This window comes from Marmota marmota, unplaced genomic scaffold (genome assembly GCF_001458135.2).
Source record: "Marmota marmota marmota unplaced genomic scaffold, marMar, whole genome shotgun sequence".
NCBI lineage: Eukaryota > Metazoa > Chordata > Mammalia > Rodentia > Sciuridae > Marmota > Marmota marmota.
This window is the reverse complement of record NW_026000174.1, coordinates 6,139,613-6,157,754: the sequence shown is the minus strand read 5'-3', so window position 1 is coordinate 6,157,754 and position 18,142 is coordinate 6,139,613. Positions and strand designations below refer to the sequence as shown.

The 18,142-nt window shown below is 38.0% G+C and overlaps 1 protein-coding gene across 1 annotated transcript; it reads left to right on the top strand.

Annotated features, from left to right (window-relative positions):
* Nucleotides 1-319: 319 nt before the first annotated feature.
* LOC107135467 (putative selection and upkeep of intraepithelial T-cells protein 1 homolog) lies at nucleotides 320-17,171 on the top strand. Its single transcript, XM_048787995.1, has 9 exons — nucleotides 320-428; nucleotides 1,274-1,365; nucleotides 4,982-5,105; nucleotides 8,752-8,877; nucleotides 9,905-10,252; nucleotides 10,957-11,238; nucleotides 13,402-13,533; nucleotides 14,078-14,143; nucleotides 16,934-17,171. The coding sequence occupies exons 3-6, from the start codon at nucleotides 4,982-4,984 to the stop codon at nucleotides 11,208-11,210; spliced, it is 852 nt and encodes a 283-aa protein (XP_048643952.1). The 5' UTR covers nucleotides 320-428; nucleotides 1,274-1,365; the 3' UTR covers nucleotides 11,211-11,238; nucleotides 13,402-13,533; nucleotides 14,078-14,143; nucleotides 16,934-17,171.
* The last annotated feature ends 971 nt before the right edge of the window (nucleotides 17,172-18,142 follow it).

Below are 18,142 nucleotides of genomic sequence, written 5' to 3'. Positions count from 1 at the left end.
TTGTGCTCTATTTGTTTACAATGAATTGAAATGCATTCTGCTGTCATGTATAACTAAGTAGAACAAATAAAAAAATGGAAAAAAATATTTAATAAATAGATATGAGGTGTCTTCCAAAGTTCATGTGTGAGACAATGCAGGAACATTTAGAGGTGAAATGAAAAGATTAGGAGAGCTATAATCTAATAGCCAATGAACCTGTTGATATGGATTAACTAGGTGGTAACTGTAGGCAGGTAGGGCATTGCTGGAGGAAGCAGGTCACTGGGGGTGTGGCCTTGTGGTTTATATTTTGTCCCTTGTGAGTGGAGCTCTCTCTTTCTGCTTATTGCTGCTCTGTACTGAGCCCTTTCCTCTGCCATGGTGTTCTGTCCCAACTCGGACCCTGAACAGTGGAGTCAGCCAGCCATCTTCTGGACCTCTGAAGTGTGAGTCAAAATAAATTTTTCCTAGTCTACATTGTTTTTATCAGGTCTTTGGGTCATAGCCATGAAAAAGGTGACTAAAACAGAAATAGAAAGAGGTAGCACCTAAATTCCTAAATAGGGGTTTTTTGCCTATTCCCAGAAAAGACATAAAACTTTCCTCCCCTTCATTAGCCTACCTTTCTCCCTCGGTATTCCTACTCTATACCTGTGATCCTTCAACTCCCTGGAGATGAGAGGCTAATTTGTGAGCTCCCTCCTCTCCATTCTTTGCATACTTGAAAAGAGCCTTTCTTTCTCCCAACACTCATCTCTCTGCCTGCTTTTTCTGTGGCATGACCCTCTGAATCTGGGTATGGAGAAAATACTAGGGCTTAAGGAAGCTTCCTACACTTTCAGTTCAAGGTCTCCCAGTTTGTGAACTATCTGGGGTTTGGTTTGCTTTTGTGTGTATAAAATAAACTTTTAGCAAATTTCTAGCTTTGATCTAAATTTCATTTTTGACCCAAGAGAGAAAAAGATGTGCAAAGCCTTTACAGAAAGTAGGTGAAGGAAGATATTAGAGAAACCTAGTATAATGCCCATGGAGTGTTTCAGGCTCTGTTGAGGTTGTTAATCATTAATTTGTATGAAATCAGCCTGTCTAATCTGTGCTCTTTGGTTTTTTCCCTTTGTAGTTTTTTCTTTCATTTTCAGTTTTGTTCTATACAATGGTGGTTATAAAACTTACCAAATAATGCTGCTTTGTTGAACTTAGTACTACCAGTGGGCTTCTTTCCTAGATAATCTGACTTGATTCCTGCTCAGGGCTCCTTCCAACTTCCTTTTTGTTTTCTTCTCTAACTCAGATGAACTCATTTCTCCCAATCCTGAATCCCTGAAAGAAAAATTTCTAGACAAATATACCCCGGATATTTGGAATCTTGCAAGAAATGTGAAGGTAAGTCTCTCCTGAGGTCTATAAAGAGGATCCTTCCCCAAGTTGAAGAAAGAGGAAGCTTGAAGAAAGGGCCATGTCATTGTCCCATGCAAGGTTCTACAGCACAGAGGAGGTGAGGACAGAGTGCTGTGCTTCCTGGCAGGAGAGCAGGATGAAAGAATAGAAAGAAGGAAAAGGGTGGAAAAGTAGAGCCTTCTGCACAAGAATGCCAACTAAGAGGTTTTAGACCCTGCTTGCCAGGGTTCTGAGGTGGGAAGGGTCTTCTAGGTGTTTCCATTGCATTTACTTCGTGATGCCTACATCTGTAGTCTTCAAACTATAGGATATGCATGAAAAGGCTCTTCAAGAGAACTTAGATGGTGGTAATACTGATCAGGAGGTTTCTTTCCTATCTAGGCTTTCACAATTTTTTTACATACAAAATGCAACACATAGCTTTCCCCTTCCCCTTCTTCTCTTCCTTTCCTTTTTTTCCTTTATTTCCACTTTCCTTCCCATCCTGAAGAACTCAGATTTAAAGATTTAAGTGGAGAGGAGCAAAGTAGACATTTGTGCTGCCAGGGCAGGTGGTTAGGTGAAAAAGGGATGCTGCAGCCATCCACAGTTAGGGTGTCAGAGCCAAGTAGGTGAGTGGTGTCACTCTAGGTGCAAAGTATTTTTCTTGGCTATGTTCCACGATGTATTATTTAGCCTTATAAGTGAACAATATTAACTTAAAGGCAAGATGTCAGTTTTCCTTTCTCATCTTCCTGAATTCAGCACATCCCAACAAAGGATTTGCAAAGTATCTGAAGGAAAGTTATGCACAACATTCTCAAATAGATCCATTTTAGCAAAGAGAATACATATATACTAAAATATTTGAAAATAAATTCCCTTAAAATTATTCATAATTATGAATATTAACTCCTATTTTTCTTCTAAGAATTTTCTAATTTTGGATCTTACATTTGGGTTCATTGTTTGTTTGAATTGATTTTTGTATATGGTGAGGTAGGAATTCTGTTTCATTCTTTTGTCTATGAATATCCAGTTATCCCATACCACTTGTTATTTTTATTTTCCTATTGACCTGTCTTGGCACCCTTGTCAAACATCAATTGACAATAAATGAAGTGTTTATTTCTGAGCTCTATTCTGTTGATCTGTTTGTCTGTTCTTAGATATGACACCAAAAGTACAAGAGACCAAAATAAATCAGATTGGATTTTGTCAAAATTTAAAACATTTTGCTGAAAAGAATGATATTAATAAAGAAAAAAGACAACCTTCAGAACAAAATAAAATATTTTCAAATTGAATATTTAATAAGATACCTGCATCCAGGATATATAAAGAATTCTTATAATTCAACAAAAAGATAAAAACACAATTTTTAAATGGGCAAGTGATCTGTTTAGGCATTTTGCCACAGAAGATATGCAAATGACCAATAAGCACATGACAAACACTCAGCATCCTTAGTGCAAACCAAAACAACAATGGGATAACACTTCATGTTGCCTAGGCTAGTGTCTTAGTCTCTGTTTTTAAATTTATTTTAAGTGATACATAAAAACATAAAAACTGTACATATTCATGGGATAGCCTATAATAATTCAGTTCAAGTACACATTTTATAATGTTTAAACCAGATTAAGCACTTCTATCTCTTCAAACATTGATCATTTCTTTATGGTAAAATCATTCAAAATCTACTTTCTAGCTATTTGAGATGTTCGGTAAATTACTGTTATGCATAGTCATCCTACTGTGTAATGGCACACCAGAGTGTCTTGCTCTTATTTAACTGTAACTCAGTACTCATTGATTAAGCTTTTCCATCCCTCCCTTGCCTTACTGTCCCCAGCCTCTGGTAACTACCATTCTACTCAGCTTCTGAGATCAATTTTTAATATTCTAAATATGAGTGAGACTATGCATGGATTATTTCACATTATGTAATGATCTCCATAATTTCATAATTCACATTATGAATTACATAATTTCATTTTCATTACATAATTTCACATTATATAATAATGATCTCCATGTCCTTAAAAATGACAGAATTTCATTCTTTTTTGAGAATGAATGGTATTCCACGCTGTATACGTGCCACATTTTCTTTGTCTGTTCATCAGTTGATGGAAGTTGATGAACAAATAGATTGTTTCAACTCCTTGGCTATGGTGAATAGTGCTACAATGAACAAGGCTGTCTCTTTTAGTCCATCTTCTGTTGCTATAACAGAATACCACAGACTGACAGATGCATAAAATAGAGAACTGACTCATGGTTCTGGGGGCTAAAAAGTGCAAGAGCAAGACACCAGCATCTGGTGAGGGTCTTCATATATGCAGCATCATCTCATGAAAAAGGTGGAAGGGTGACAGAGAGGGCGAGAGATAGACAACAAAGGGGCCAAATATTATCCCTTTATCAGGACCCTGCTCCAATGATAATTCACCCCTCTCATGATAGTGACATGACTTCATTCATGAGGGTAGACTCCTCTCATGGCCTAGTAGCCCCTTAATAGACCCACATCTTAATAACACCAAAATGGCAATTAAATTTCAGTATAGATTTTGGAGGGGAAAAATATTTAAACCATAGACATAGCTAAAATAAAAAGAAGAAAGACAATAATAACAAGTGCTGCCAAGAATATGGAGAGCCTGGCTTGGTGGCACACACTTATGATCCCAGCAACTCAGGAGGCCGAGGCAGAAGGATTCCAAGTTTAAGACCAGTCTGGACAAGATAGCAAGACTCTGTCTCAAATTTTTAAAAATAAATAAATAAAAGAGCTGGGGATGTAGTTCAGTAGTAGAGCAAACCTGCGTTCATCCTCTGTATAGGAAAATAGAATAAAACAAGAACATGGAAAAATTGGAACCCACATACATTACTGGTGCAAATGCAAAATGGTGCAGCCACTCTGGATAACAGTTTGACAGTTCCTCAAAATATTAAACATAGAGGGGCTGATGTTGTAGCTCAGTAGTACAGGGCTTGCCTAGCCTATGTGAGGCACCTGTCTGATCCTCAGCACCACATTTAACAGTCAATAAATAAAATTAAGTTATTAAAAAAATATTAAATGTAGAGGTCCTATCTGACCCAGAAATTCCTCACCTGGAGAATCAAAAAGATATATCCATACAAAAACTTGTACATGAATACGCATAAAAACATTTTTCATAATAGCTAAAAAAGGAAATAACTCAAATGTCTACCAACTTATAAATAAACAAAATATGTTATGACCATGTAATGGAATTTAAAGGATTGAAGTGCTAATACATGCCACAATATGGATGAACCTTCAATGAATTATGCCAAGTGAAAGAAGCCAAACACAAAAGGTCAAAAATTGGGATTCCATTTATATGATATGTTCAGGAAAGGCAAATCCACAAGGAAAGAAGATTGTATGCTTTTAAAGTGTGAATTTTATGACATGTGACTTGTACCTCAACCAAGATGTTATGAAGAAAAATTTAGCCATATCTGGTGGTAACCCTTTTATAAACATGTTCAGGGCAGAGGTGCATGAAGGTATGAGTATTTTAAAGTGAAAGTGCTATGGAAAAATCTTTCTTTTTCTTCCTTCAACTGACTGGTGATTTAGATGGAACCCTGCAAAGTAGCCAAGAGGAGACCAGTGAATATCCTCGTGGGATTGTTCAAAATTGCCAAGAAAATTGTGCTTGGGAGTTGGCAATCCGTGTGTTCTAAATTTGAGTTCTTAATAGGTAAGATTTCTAACTACAAATATGATGTGCCACTACGGGAGAATTGTTTTAGAGAATCCCAAACCCCATCTTTCATCAACTCCTGAACTTCATAGAACAATAAGGCTTATTTCTGTTTTCCTTTTTCAATCATTTCCTTTGAGTTCCTTCATAAATATGTGTGGTGTGAGAGAAAGACAAAGGAAATACTAGAGAAATTGCATCAGATATTTTAATCTTGCAGTGAGTTTGTATAAAGAGATTTTGGTGTAGACATTTATTTGAAGAGCACTAAGATACTTTATTAAGAGTATCATCTTAGGGCTGGGGCTATAGCTCAGCGGTAGAGCTCTTGCCTTGCAAGTATGAGGCACTGGGTTCAATCCTCAGCACCATATAAAATAAACAAATACAATAAAGGCATGCTGCCCATCTACAACTACAAAAGAAATTTTTTTTAAAAAAATTATCATCTCTATTAACAGCTTCTTAGATTTATGCATGGTTTCCACAAATAGTCCCTTTCCTGCTGCTGATGGGGATCTGGCTCTGTCAGCTGGAAAGAATTCAGTTAAGTTTATTTTGCCCAGTGAGATAGTTGCCATGAAATTTTGTTGGTAACCTGGCATTTCCTAAACTTTCAAGAGGCTTGGATTCAGAGCCTCCCTCCAACACCCACCCCCTCTTCCCAAGATAAAACATAGCAGTTGAACTTTATTCTTTTACAGCCTACAGAATGTCTTAGGCTGTTTTTTTTTTCCACCAGATTGTCACTTAGATGGTGGTGCAAGATAAGCAGCAAAGAGTGAACATTTGTAACATTTAATCAGCTACAGCAACTGTACATTCTGTTTGACCAAGAAAAAGCTCAATTACCTAGCTAGCATCTCCACCAGTCAACTGCACTGAATGCTTCTACCTATCATAAAAAAGGAGATCATAGAGTCTGGGGGAGTTCAAGGTACAGGCATCTAAAGAGCACAAATCTAGGATTCAATGGATATAAGGGGACAAAGGAGGCCAAGCCAATGTTCCTACATGGAGTTCAAAATAACAGACAATAAACTTTGTCCTTAAATATTTCTGTCAATTTGTAACTGATAATATGAAACTAATTGCAAAAATAATTATTTTAACACGGTATATAAATCATGTAAACTAAAGACTTACTGTTTTTTATTTTAATGAATTCAAATTATCAATTCTTTCTTTCATGGATCATGCCTTTGATGTATCTAAAAAGCCATTGTCAGACCCAAGGTCATCTAAATTATTTTCCTGTTACCTTCTAGGATTTTTATAGTTTTGTTTTTACATTTGAATCTATGGTCCACTTTGAGTTCATTTTTGTGAAGGATGTAATGTCTATATGTAGAGTCAGTTTTTCACATGTGAATGTCTGATTGTTTCAACACCATTTGTTGAAAAGAAAGTCTTTGCTCAAATGCATTGCATTTACTCCTTTGTCAAAGATCAATTGACAGGCTGGGGATGTGGCTCAAGCGGTAGCGTGCTCTCCTGGCATGCGTGCAGCCCGGGTTCGATCCTGAGCACCACATACAAACAAAAATGTTGTGTCTGCTGAAAACTAAAAAATAAATATTAAAAAATTCTCTCTCTCTCTCTCTCTCTCTCTCTCTCTCTCTCTCTCTTTAAAAAACAAAAAAGATCAATTGACTATATCAGTATGCATCTATTTCTGGGCCCTCTATTCTATTCCAATGATCTATCTGTTTATTCATTCACAAATACCAAACTGTCTTGCTTTCTATAGCTTTATAGTAAGCTTGAAGTCAGGTAATGTCAATCATCCAATTTTGTTCTTCTTCAGTATTATATTAGCTAATCGGTCTTTTTGGTTTCCTACATAAAACTTCAGAATCCACAAAATAACTTGCTGGGATCATTCTTATTTTGAAATAATAAGAAAAAAATGATTGGATTTCAAAGTCATTCAAATTTTCACCAAAAAATGTCAATATTGTATTGTTTAAAAAAGAAAGAACTATTAAATTCCTTAAATTTGATTCAAAAATGAAAATAAAAATATTTTAAAATTTATATCATCAACTTGAGCAAATAAAATATCTCACCAATGGTGACTATAATGAAGTTGAAAAGATCATGATTAGTAATTATAATTGATAATTATCTGTAGTCATTTCAAGTATAAAATGGGAAATAAAGGTATTTATTGAAGCAATTTCAAGTGCTATAAAAATTTAGGATATTTATACTTAAACCTTTGAAATTAAATATTTAATATGCTTCCTAATAATTACTACTTCATTTTCTTATCATAATGATAGGATATTTTAAAATGTATTTTTTATGAAGCCTATGTAAATGTCTACAAATCTCCTTCCAGTTTACTACAATGTGAAAAGTGGTATCATTTTTTTCCATGTGTCATCATATCCAAAAGGTCAGGATGTACTTCCTACTCCATAAAATAATTATATGCTCAGTCTTTGGAGTTGTTGCCACAATCCTCTAAGACTCGGCATAGTCATACCACATGCCTCCATTGATCAAGGTTCATTCACCCACATATAAAGAATATATCTTTCCATATGAAGAGAGCATGACCTTTGGAATTCTCTTCCTCTCTATTCTTTGGACCAACCCCTTCCTAAACATGCTCTGAGAAATAGGATCTCTGGGCCCTTGGCCCAGGAAAGCAAACTTCATAGCTGTAGCCACCAAACTCCACATTGCAGTTGTTTCTGAGAGTGCTACAGTCCCTTCTTCACTGCTAGTAACAATATTTTTCATGTCCTGGTAGGGAACATCAGAATTCATCTGTGGGCAAGCAAAGGAAAGTAAGCAGGCAGGTACTGATAGAACCCACTTGCTTCTCCTCCTACTCCAAGGAAGAGGAGGTCCATAAGCTCCTGGAACCTCTAGAAGCAAATTCATGCTACTGGATCCCCAGACATTATAAGATGTACATTTGGAAGTGAGTCACCAGCATGTAAAAGATAGCTGGAGCCAACAGTCAGCCCTCTGTTGCTGTAACAAAATACCAAAAATAAACTTCTAAGAAGCAAATACTTATTTTACTCATGATTTCAGACATTTCAGTCTTGGTCACTTGGCTCTGGGGCTTTGGACCTGTAGAGGCACAGTACATCATGGTAGGGAGTGCATGGCAGAGAAGGCTGCTCACCTCATGGTGGCTGGGAAGCAAGGAGACAGGAGAGGCTGGGTTCTGAATATCCCCTTCAAGGGCATGCCTTTCAATGACCTAGGTTCCTTCTCTTAAAGGTTCCACCACCTCCCAACAGTGCCACAGACTGGGAACTAAGCCTCCTTTGGAAGACATTCAAGATCCTGACTATAGCAAGCCATGAGATTATAAGGAATCACCAAGAGAGACTAAGCTGCAGGGTGAGAAAGAGGAACCAGAGAAGGAGAATGAGTAGAAGCAGCCAGATATGTGTGAGGAATAGCAAGACTGTGGAAGCCTGGGTGTCCCTGAGTGGCCTGAAAACCAGAGTCCTGAAATTCGTGAGAAAAGGAACAAGAAGCTTAGTCTGTTCCTAACATTAGCACTGTAGATAAGATGTGCCCCTCCTGCCTGGGAGTGAGATTTCTGTGTTCCCTTCTATTCTGCCCCTTGCCTTATATCTCAGACTTCACCTTTTTATCTTTTTCATTATTACAGCCTCTCCTTCTGCAGCACGAGCACATATCCTTGGGGTTGCCCTTTCTGGGTCACCAAAGAAGCAGCGAGTCTCTCCAACTTACCATGGCAGCCTCTTATCACTCTATCTCTGTCTCCAGGTTGCAGGTAGGAACTCCTGTTCTCTTTCCTATTCTGAGTCTCTGGTTCTATGATACAAAAGAGTGAGTGGAAAAAAAAAAGAAAGAAAACTCAGAAGAAAGAAGACAAAAATACAAATAAATTCTTTGAGAACCTGGGAAAAATAAAAGTAAATAAATTAGCTTTTTAAGCTTACTAAGTATCAGGCATTATTCTTGCATCTCTTGGTCCAGGCCTACTGGTGAGTGCATATGGGGTGTGTGTGTGTGTGTGTGTGTGTGTGTGTGTGTATGCACGCACATGAGTGCAAGTGTACATGTGGTGCAGCAAGAATTGAGAAGAAGTGAAGAAGCCTCACATTGTAATTAAGAAGCACAAGTTCTTAGAATCTCATGAAATGACAGAATAAGACCTTGCAAACATAAGTTTGCATGCACCATTGTCTCATCCCTTGCTTATGGCAAACACTACTATCCGTTCTCAGTCATGTTTCCTACTGAGCTGTTTTAGATTCTCTCTAGACACAGTTGTCCAGTTATTCACTCCCAAACCACTAGACTTCATGTGAGAACCCTTCCTCTCTCCTCCCTCCCTCCCTCTGTGTTCTCTTCTATTCTGCCCCTTGCCTTATATTCAGAGTTGTTTTTTTTTTAATCTCCTTCATTATTACAGCCTCTCCTTCAGTAGCACAAGCACAAAGTCTTGGGATTACCCTTCCAAGATGAGGACAGACTCTAACCCAAAGAAGTTATTGCATCTCTTTCCCAAATCCAGCAGTCTAACTTTTCAGGCCCTCACCAACCTCCCACTCCCACAAGGAACTAGGTGAGTTAGGTAACATTTCCAAGGATCAAATTTTAAAGAAGCACTGACTCTTAGGAGCTTGTTGCCTGTGGACTTGCATAGCCCTGAGCAAAGGCCTTCTTAAATCATGTCCCCTAGGTGCCTCGTGAGCTTCACTCTAGCCCAGGCCCACTGTTCTACTTTCAACATCTCTTGCCCCTTTCTTGACCTCAGTCCTCCCTGACTCCATCTCCGTTTCTCCTTTTTTCAGGGGCATTCCAAATCCAAGGGCCCCATAAGCCTGTGGTGGCTGTGCTGGGTGGTGAAGCAGAGCTGCCTTGCTTTCTCTCATCTCATCAGAGTGCTGAGAACATGCAGATAAGCTGGTTCCACTCCCTGTCCTCCCAGATTGTACACCTGTACAAGGATGGGAGCGACCAACCCGGGGAAGTCATGGAGGAGTACTCAGGGAGGACAAAGCTTGTGAGAGATGCTATCAGTAAAGGCATTGTGATCCTGATAATCTTCAACATCCAAACCTCTGATGATGGGCAGTATCACTGTCGGTTCCAGCATGGCTCTCTCTACAGTGATACATTGATTGAACTGAAAGTGGCAGGTAATGGCCCAGGTTCTGCCCTTGACACCTCTTCAGAGTGAGTTTACTCTAGGATAGATTTCCTTCTCTGATCCATGTTCCTTGGAAACATAAAGAAGAGGTTGTAAGAGAAATGGAGGTGGCTAATACAACAGCCTTTTTCATAATTCTGTATACCACTGCTAGGATCAGACTACCTTCAGGGTTTAGGGATAAATGGAAGATAATAGAGTCATGGTCGGAGTCAAGAAATGGGCAGGGTCAGGTATGGTGGTGCATGCCTATAACCCAGTGGCTTGAGAGGCTAAGGCAGGAGGATCACGAGTTCAAAGCTAGCCTCAGCAACTTAGCAAGGCCCTAAGCAACTTAGTGAGACCCAGTCCCAAAATAAAAAAATAAAAGGGCTGAGAATGTAGCTGATAGCTAAATGGTTAAGGTGCCCCTGTGTTCAACCTCTGGTTCAAAAGAAAAAATAAAGAAGAAAAAGGAAGAAAGAAATGGGCAAGCACCATTTGTATTGAACAGTGTTGGATTCATCTCTTATCTGAATCTCCATCAGTTATGGCCAAGATATTTTCAGAGCCTCAGTTTCTACTCTATGCATTATGATCTAGTCAGCAGCCCCAACTCTTCAGAGAAACATAGAGATTTGTGTGTGTGTGTGTGTGTGTGTGTGTGTGTGTATGTGACTGTGTGAGAAAATGAGCATCTCTTTCTCTTCTCAGCTCTAGGCTCAGCTCCTCACTTCCACATGGAGGTTACTGAGACCAGAGAAACCCAACTGGAGTGCAGGTCAGAGGGCTGGTTCCCTAAGCCAAAGGTCCAGTGGATAAATTCTCAAGGAGAGGAAATTCCACCTGTATCTGAGTTTCAGACCCAGGACCATAATGGACTGTTCCGTGTAACCACATTTCTCCTATTCAGAGATTCTGCGAAAGCGAACACAACATGTTCCATCTGGAACCCAATCCTAAATTAGAAAAAGGAAGGGCAAGTGTCCATAGCAGGTCAGTTTTCTCTCTTCCCTTACTTACCTACCAGGTATGCTCCACTCCTGCTTCTGCTCTCTTCCATCACACCACAGCATCCTTGCCGATAGGACCCAATTTCCCTCTCTTTTTCTACTTCCTCCTTTCCCTTCCTCACCAGACTTTTTCAATCCCCAACTGACTTAACACCTCCATGAAACTGAGGCCTCTTCATCAAAAACTACAATCTAATCTCCTCTTTAGATCTCAATACACCAATCTCTCCTACATTGCCTTTTTAAGGTTCCTCCTCAGATATTTTGTTAGATCTTTCCTCTACCTAAATGTTCTGCTAAAATAATTCTTTTAAGTTTAAACACAGATAAGAATTCCCCATAGATACACAGTCATGATTTTGGTCACTTACATTCTACCTTCCTTCCTGATTTATGCCAAGTCCTATTGCATTTTTCAATTATTTTCTCTATTCTTCATATAGATAATGTCTGTTTATTCATCTAATCTTTGCTGAAATATTACTTCCTTAGAGAAGCTTCCTTTTACTGCCCCTCTAGCTGAATTAGATTTTGGCACTATTCTCTGTCATAGAACCTTGTTGTTTTCATAACCTTGGTACCAAACCAAATGTAAGCATCTATTTCCTTTGCATTTATTTATTTAATGTCAGTGTAACTCATTATAGAGTAAGTTTTATGAAGATGGGAGGTATGAATTTTTTCTAATCATTTAAAATCCGCTACCTAATATAGTAAATGAAACAAAGAAATCATTCAATATTTATTGGCAAAGAATTCAATGAAGATAAGAGTTTGGGATGGCTTGACCTCATGTAGGCACTGAGGTCACTAATGACAGTGGCAGAACTAGCCTGGAGAGTGGTATGGGAGCCAGAGCCTGGTGCCATCAATGAGAGGGAGAATGACTGTGAGACCAGAAGAGAGGAAGGAGAGATGCTCAAAGGAGAGGGGTTTTGTATGATCCAATTTTAAGTTGTAATGCAGGTTACTTATCCCAACTTTCTCTAATTTGAATCAACCTCCCAGTGCTCCCAATTCCCCAACCTAAACTTTTCCTCTGAAAGAAATTCCTCAACATCTTTCATCTCCTCCCTCAAGTTCCATCTACTTTCTTATCTTAATTAAAACCCAAATTTCCCCAAAAGATTCCCCCACCACCACCCCTTTTCTTGCACTGCATGCAATTCCTAGGGCTATTTACAGGCCTCTGTCCTTTTCCAGCCATGTAAATGCTTCGTGTCAAGATCAGGTTTTGGCACCTGGATTGTAGTGTGCCTCTGCACCCTGATACCTGTTATCACCTTAGAACACTCCCATGACCAAGGAGACAGCTCATCCAGCACTCTAGAATCTCAGATATATAAATGCCACGTATCCACTATTACACATTCATTTTCATATTTGTTCAAAAATGTTTACTCATCAACTTCCATGAGCCAGCACATGCTAATTGCTGAGAATGCCATAATGGCAAAAATATAGTATCTATCCTTGCAGAACATGAAGAGAGGTTACAGGAAGGGGAAGAAAAGGAATCAAATTATAATTTTTAAAGTGTTAAAAATATAATTCTCATATAAATACATGTAAATCAGGTGCTATGATTTTAATCAATGCATAAATGAGGGAAGGACTAGGCTAACAAAGATAGTTCAAAAATCAATGAAAAAAGGAAACCTAAAAATATCACAAATTTAATGACCACTGGGGCAACAAAATCATAAAGAAATTTTATTCATTTAAATCAGATGATCCTTAGACAGTTTTACTATTAGATAATTTTTTTTCAGATGGGATGTAATTTCTTTTTATTCTGAGTGTACAGGTTGCAGAATCACATTGGTCATGCAGGCACGTATATACACACAGCAATAATAATGTCTATTTCATTCTACTGTCCTTTCTTTCCCTCTTTCCTCTCCCCTCCCCTCCCATCACTTCTCTCTACCCAATCTAAGGTGATGCTATTTTTTTTCTCACATCTTCATACATTTTGTATAACAATGCACTTACTGACTAACTAGGTCAGGAATGAGATGTAGATAGATGGAGCATCCCCCTAATGCAATTATTGGAGGGAGGAATTGCAGATTCACTGAGCAAGAAGTAAATGTGGGAACAATTCTTTCCATTGAAACTAACAGGGGACACATCTGAATTTCAGTTGCTGAGCCCGAGCCCTCATATTCCCATCAAGTCATAATAGAAGCCACTGTTTTGCTATCTCCTTTGATATTGTTTGCTGTCATATTCATTGGACTTCACTTATATAAACAGAGACAAGGAGCAAGGAAAGGTAAAGATATTCTTCTTTTCAATATATGAACAGCTCTTTTCAGAATATTCAAAATCAGCAAAGACAGTGCCAAAGGAAATATTACTTCACATCTGTGGGATTCTGATACCTCAACTTTAAAGTATAGAAAATAAGACCTCTTAACAGAACTTCTATGTAGATTAAAACAAATAATTTACCGTAAGCATCTTACGCTGCACTAATACAACAGGCATGAAAGGTTGTTGTTATTATCATTATGATTGTTAATAATTTTGTGGGAGAAAGAGGAGGAAGATTTTTTTAAAAAAAGGGGGAGGATAGAAAAGAGGTGGGCCAAATATTCTTGATACACTAAATATTCATGAGGTTCTAACTGCCCAAGTGATACTTATTACGACACTGTGACACTTCATCTGCCCAAAAAATGCCAATAAAATCCATAACTGCTCACTAGGCCAATCAAAGAGCTACAGCTATACTAAGTGTACTTGTCTTCATAAGTGTGAGTGCCAGCTACAGGCAACACCTTATTAATTCACATCCCTTTCAACGTCACTTCCAGTCCCTGTAACCAGACCATCAGCCAAGAGGGTTGAAGAGGCAGAGAAAACGAGGCATATGAACATATGTAAGTACATGTGTAGATATTATATAATTACAGGATTCATGCAATGTGCTTGCAAACTACCCCAAGTGTGTTAATCTAAATCATTTCTTTCTCTTTGTTTCTTATTGCATATCATAAGTTGATTTAGTAAACTGCAATATGAAGTCCTGCTTCCATGGAGAATAAATGACAAAGTTGAGGTCCTGGTCAAAAATTAACACGTCTATGGAATGTAGATGCTCCCTGAGCACCTCATGACATTGTAAAGACTAAAAGTGGAGGCCTCTGAGAACCAGCTCCTTCCCCTTCATCTCAAACCATGGCCTTCCTGCTCACAGTTTGCAGTAGAGATGTTTTCCTAAGATCTTTGCTGAATGTCCAAGCTTTTTGATTATTAGAGCCCAAATTACTGGATCGAAACCACATATGCTTCTCTATATGGAATCTTCTTGAATGAATAATCAATTTAAAAGAAAGACAGCTTTCTGATATCTCAGTTTTCAAAAGTAACTTAGGAATAACTATTAAAAAATAAATTAGGTAAATGTATTCATAATATTATAAATATACTTAATAAAAATGGCTATACTATTTTGCATTCTTAACCAGCAACAACTGAAAATTGTTTTACATCTTTTTTAGCATTTGGCAGTGTTCAGGAATTTAGCCAGTCTAACAGGTATATTGAAGTATCTCGTTGGTTTTTTGTTTTGTTTTGTTTTGTTTCAGGAGAGGGTACTGGGGATTGAACTCAGGGGCACTCAGCCACTGAGCCACATCCCCAGCCCTATTTTGTATTTTATTTTGACAGGTTATCACTGAGTTGCTTAGCACCTTGCCATTAAGGAGGCTGGCTTTGAACTCAAGATCCTCCTGCCCCAGCCTCTTGAGCCAATGGGATTACATGTGCCACTGCGCCCAGCTGTTTGTTTGTTTTTTAGTAATGATACCTTTAATTTATTGAGCATTTAATGGCAGACATTTCATAACCTTGCATTACCCCTTTACTTAAGGTAAACTTTATTATCAAATTTAAGATCTTTTTGTTAACAACAGACACTAATATGGCATTATGTAAAAACGTGGATGTGTAACCGATGTGATTCTGCAATCTGTATTTGGGGTAAATGGGAGTTCACAACCCACTTGAATCAAATGTATAAAATATGATATGTCAAGAGCTTTGTAATGTTTTGAACAACCAATAAAAAAAAAAGTTAATGATCCCTCTTCAATCCCACATCCTTGAAGCAGGAGTTACTATTCTCTTTTCCAGAATTGCCAGAGCCAGGACTTAACCACTATTCTGTATAATGGAAAGTTTACAAAAACTTAACATAATCATAGAAATACCTTTCCTTGACAGCCAGAAAAGTGCTTCTAATTAGAAATACATATGTTGCAATCAAGGTGGTGCTAGATACCCTGCCCAAAGGAAATGGTTCAAAAACTAGTTCTTCACAGCAACAGCCCAATTCTAAAGGCATTGACTAACTCTTCAGTGACATCAGCTACCTGCTTAAAATTCACCCACATGCGCACTAGCCCTAGGCTACAACAACTTCACTTTGCCAAAAGTACTGCAGCTCATTGTTGTTTTACTTTGCAATTGCCTAATAATATATGATGTCGAGTATTTTTATAAGTTTATTTGCAATCTATATCTTTGGGTTGTGTATGTTTACATCTTTTGCTCAATTTGTTTGATTTTTTATGTAGTTATATAGTTTAAAGAATTTTCTTTATATATTTTGAATACAATTTCTTGATATTTCTTTTATAGCTATTTTCTTACAGTCTTTGACTTGTTTTCTCATTTTCTTTCAACAGTATCTTTCATGGAGCAGAAGTTCTTAATTTTAGGAAGTCCAAATTGTCAATTTTTTCTTTCATGGATCATGCTTTCAGTGTTGGATTCTCAAATCCCATATATAAAATATTTAGTATTTGTATATAACTCATACTCTCCCACATATTTTAACATTTATCTAGAATACTTATGATACCAAATAGAATTTAAATGCTATATAAATTATTGTTATATGTATTGTTTAAGAAATAATGACAATTTTAAAAGTCTGTACATGTGTACAGATGCAGTATATTTTCCAAACATTTTCTATCAAGGTTGGTTGAACACACACAGAGATGTGGAACTCAAGAATTGAGGGCTGACTGTATGTTTATTAACATCAAAATTAATTTCACTGCTGAATCCAGGCCCTTCAAAAGTTTCTTTTGAACAAGCTGCATCCCGGGTGAAAGTCTTCTATATCATAAGGGGATGTTTTTGAAAGACCAAAAGGGAATTGAATGGTTTGGCTGAATATGTGGGTCTCATAAGTGCCTTAAGAAGGCTCACTCACACATTGACCCGAAACTTTTCCCCAAAGCTTCTATTTGTGATGACTCTCCAAGTTATAACCCAGGAAGAAGTTGAGTCTTATTTTGTTATTACTTTATTTTATTGGTACTGGGGATTGAACCTAGTGGTGATTTACCACTGAGCAACATTTCCACCCTTTTCTATTTTTTATTTTTTTATGATTTTGAGACAGGGTCTTGCTAAATTGCTGATGCTGGCCTCAAACTTGCAATCCTCCTTCCTTAGCTGATGCTGGCCTCAAACTTGCAATCCTCCTTCCTTAGCCTCTAGAGTGGCTGGGATTACAGGTGTGCACCACTGTGCCTGGCAAGTTGAGTCTTATTAATGGGAAAGGAATATCATCCATTTCTATTTTTATGTGAAAGGTCCCAGCAGAATAAAGGGGGCTAGTGAAAGTGATGACACTGATATAATTTTTTTTTCAGATTGACATCAGCAAGTCCCTGAAAGGAACCCAAGGAAGGACCAGAGAAAGACATATATATGACCCACTCCAGAGCTCAAGACCAGGACCAGGACCATGCAGGAGACCAGGCCTAGGTCAGGCCCAGGATGTTCAACATCTCTAGCAATTAGAGAAATGCAAATCAAAACTACTCTAAGGTTTCATCTCACTCCAGTCAGAATGGCAGCTATTAAGAATACAAACAACAATAACTGTTGGCGAGGATGTGGAGAAAAAGTTACACTCATACATTGCTGGTGAGACTGCAAATTGGTGCAACCAATCTGGAAAGCAGTATGGAGAGTCCTTGGAAAACCTGGAATGAAACCACCATTTCACCCAGTTATCCCACTCCTTGGTTTATACCCAAAGGATTTAAAAACAGCACACTACAGAGACACAGCCACATCAATGTTTATAGCAGTACAATTCACAATAGCTAAACTGTGGAACCAACCAAGATACCCTTCAGGGGATGAGTGAATAAAGAAACTGTGGTATAGGGCTGGGGTTGTAACTTAGTGGTAGAGCTCTTGCCTACCAAGCATGAGGCACTGGATTCAATCCCTGGCACCACATAAAAATAAAATAAAAGATAATAAAGGGTATTGTGTCCATCTACAACTAAAAAATAAAAATAAAAAATAAACTGGTATATATACACAATGGTATATTTCTCGGCATTAAAAGAGAATAAAATTATGGCATTTGCAGTAAATGGATAGAGTTGGAGAATTAGCATGCTAACGGAAATAAGCCAATCCCCAAAAACCAAAGGCCAAATGTTTCTCTGATAAGTGGATGCTGATCCATAATGAGGGGAGAGGATGGAATGGAAGAACTTTGATTGGGCCAAGCGGAGGGAGGGAAGAAGAGGGGGCATGGGAGTAGGAAAGATGATGGAATGAGATGAACATCATTACCCTAGGTACTTGTATAACTGCACTTGTGGTGCAGCTCTACATTGTGTACAACCAGAGAAATGAAAAGTTGTGCTCCATTTGTGTACAATGAATTGAAAAGCTTTCTGCTGTCATGTATAACTGATTAGAACTAATACAAAATAAATTTTAAAAAATTTGGAAAGATAGACAGTCAGGAAACAATTTAGATCTTAGCAACAAGGCAAAAATTGACTCCTTGGGCTGGGGCTGTGACTCAGCGGTAGTGCACTTGCCTGGCATGTGCG

Bases quoted from the DNA above. Each gene is read 5' to 3' on its own strand.
- LOC107135467 (XM_048787995.1), top strand. From the start codon at position 4,982: ATGGAACCCTGCAAAGTAGCCAAGAGGAGACCAGTGAATATCCTCGTG. The intron at 5,106-8,751 runs GTAAGATTTCTA...TCATTATTACAG, and splicing joins TAAATTTGAGTTCTTAATAG to CCTCTCCTTCTGCAGCACGA. The intron at 8,878-9,904 runs GTAGGAACTCCT...TCCTTTTTTCAG, and splicing joins TCTCTGTCTCCAGGTTGCAG to GGGCATTCCAAATCCAAGGG.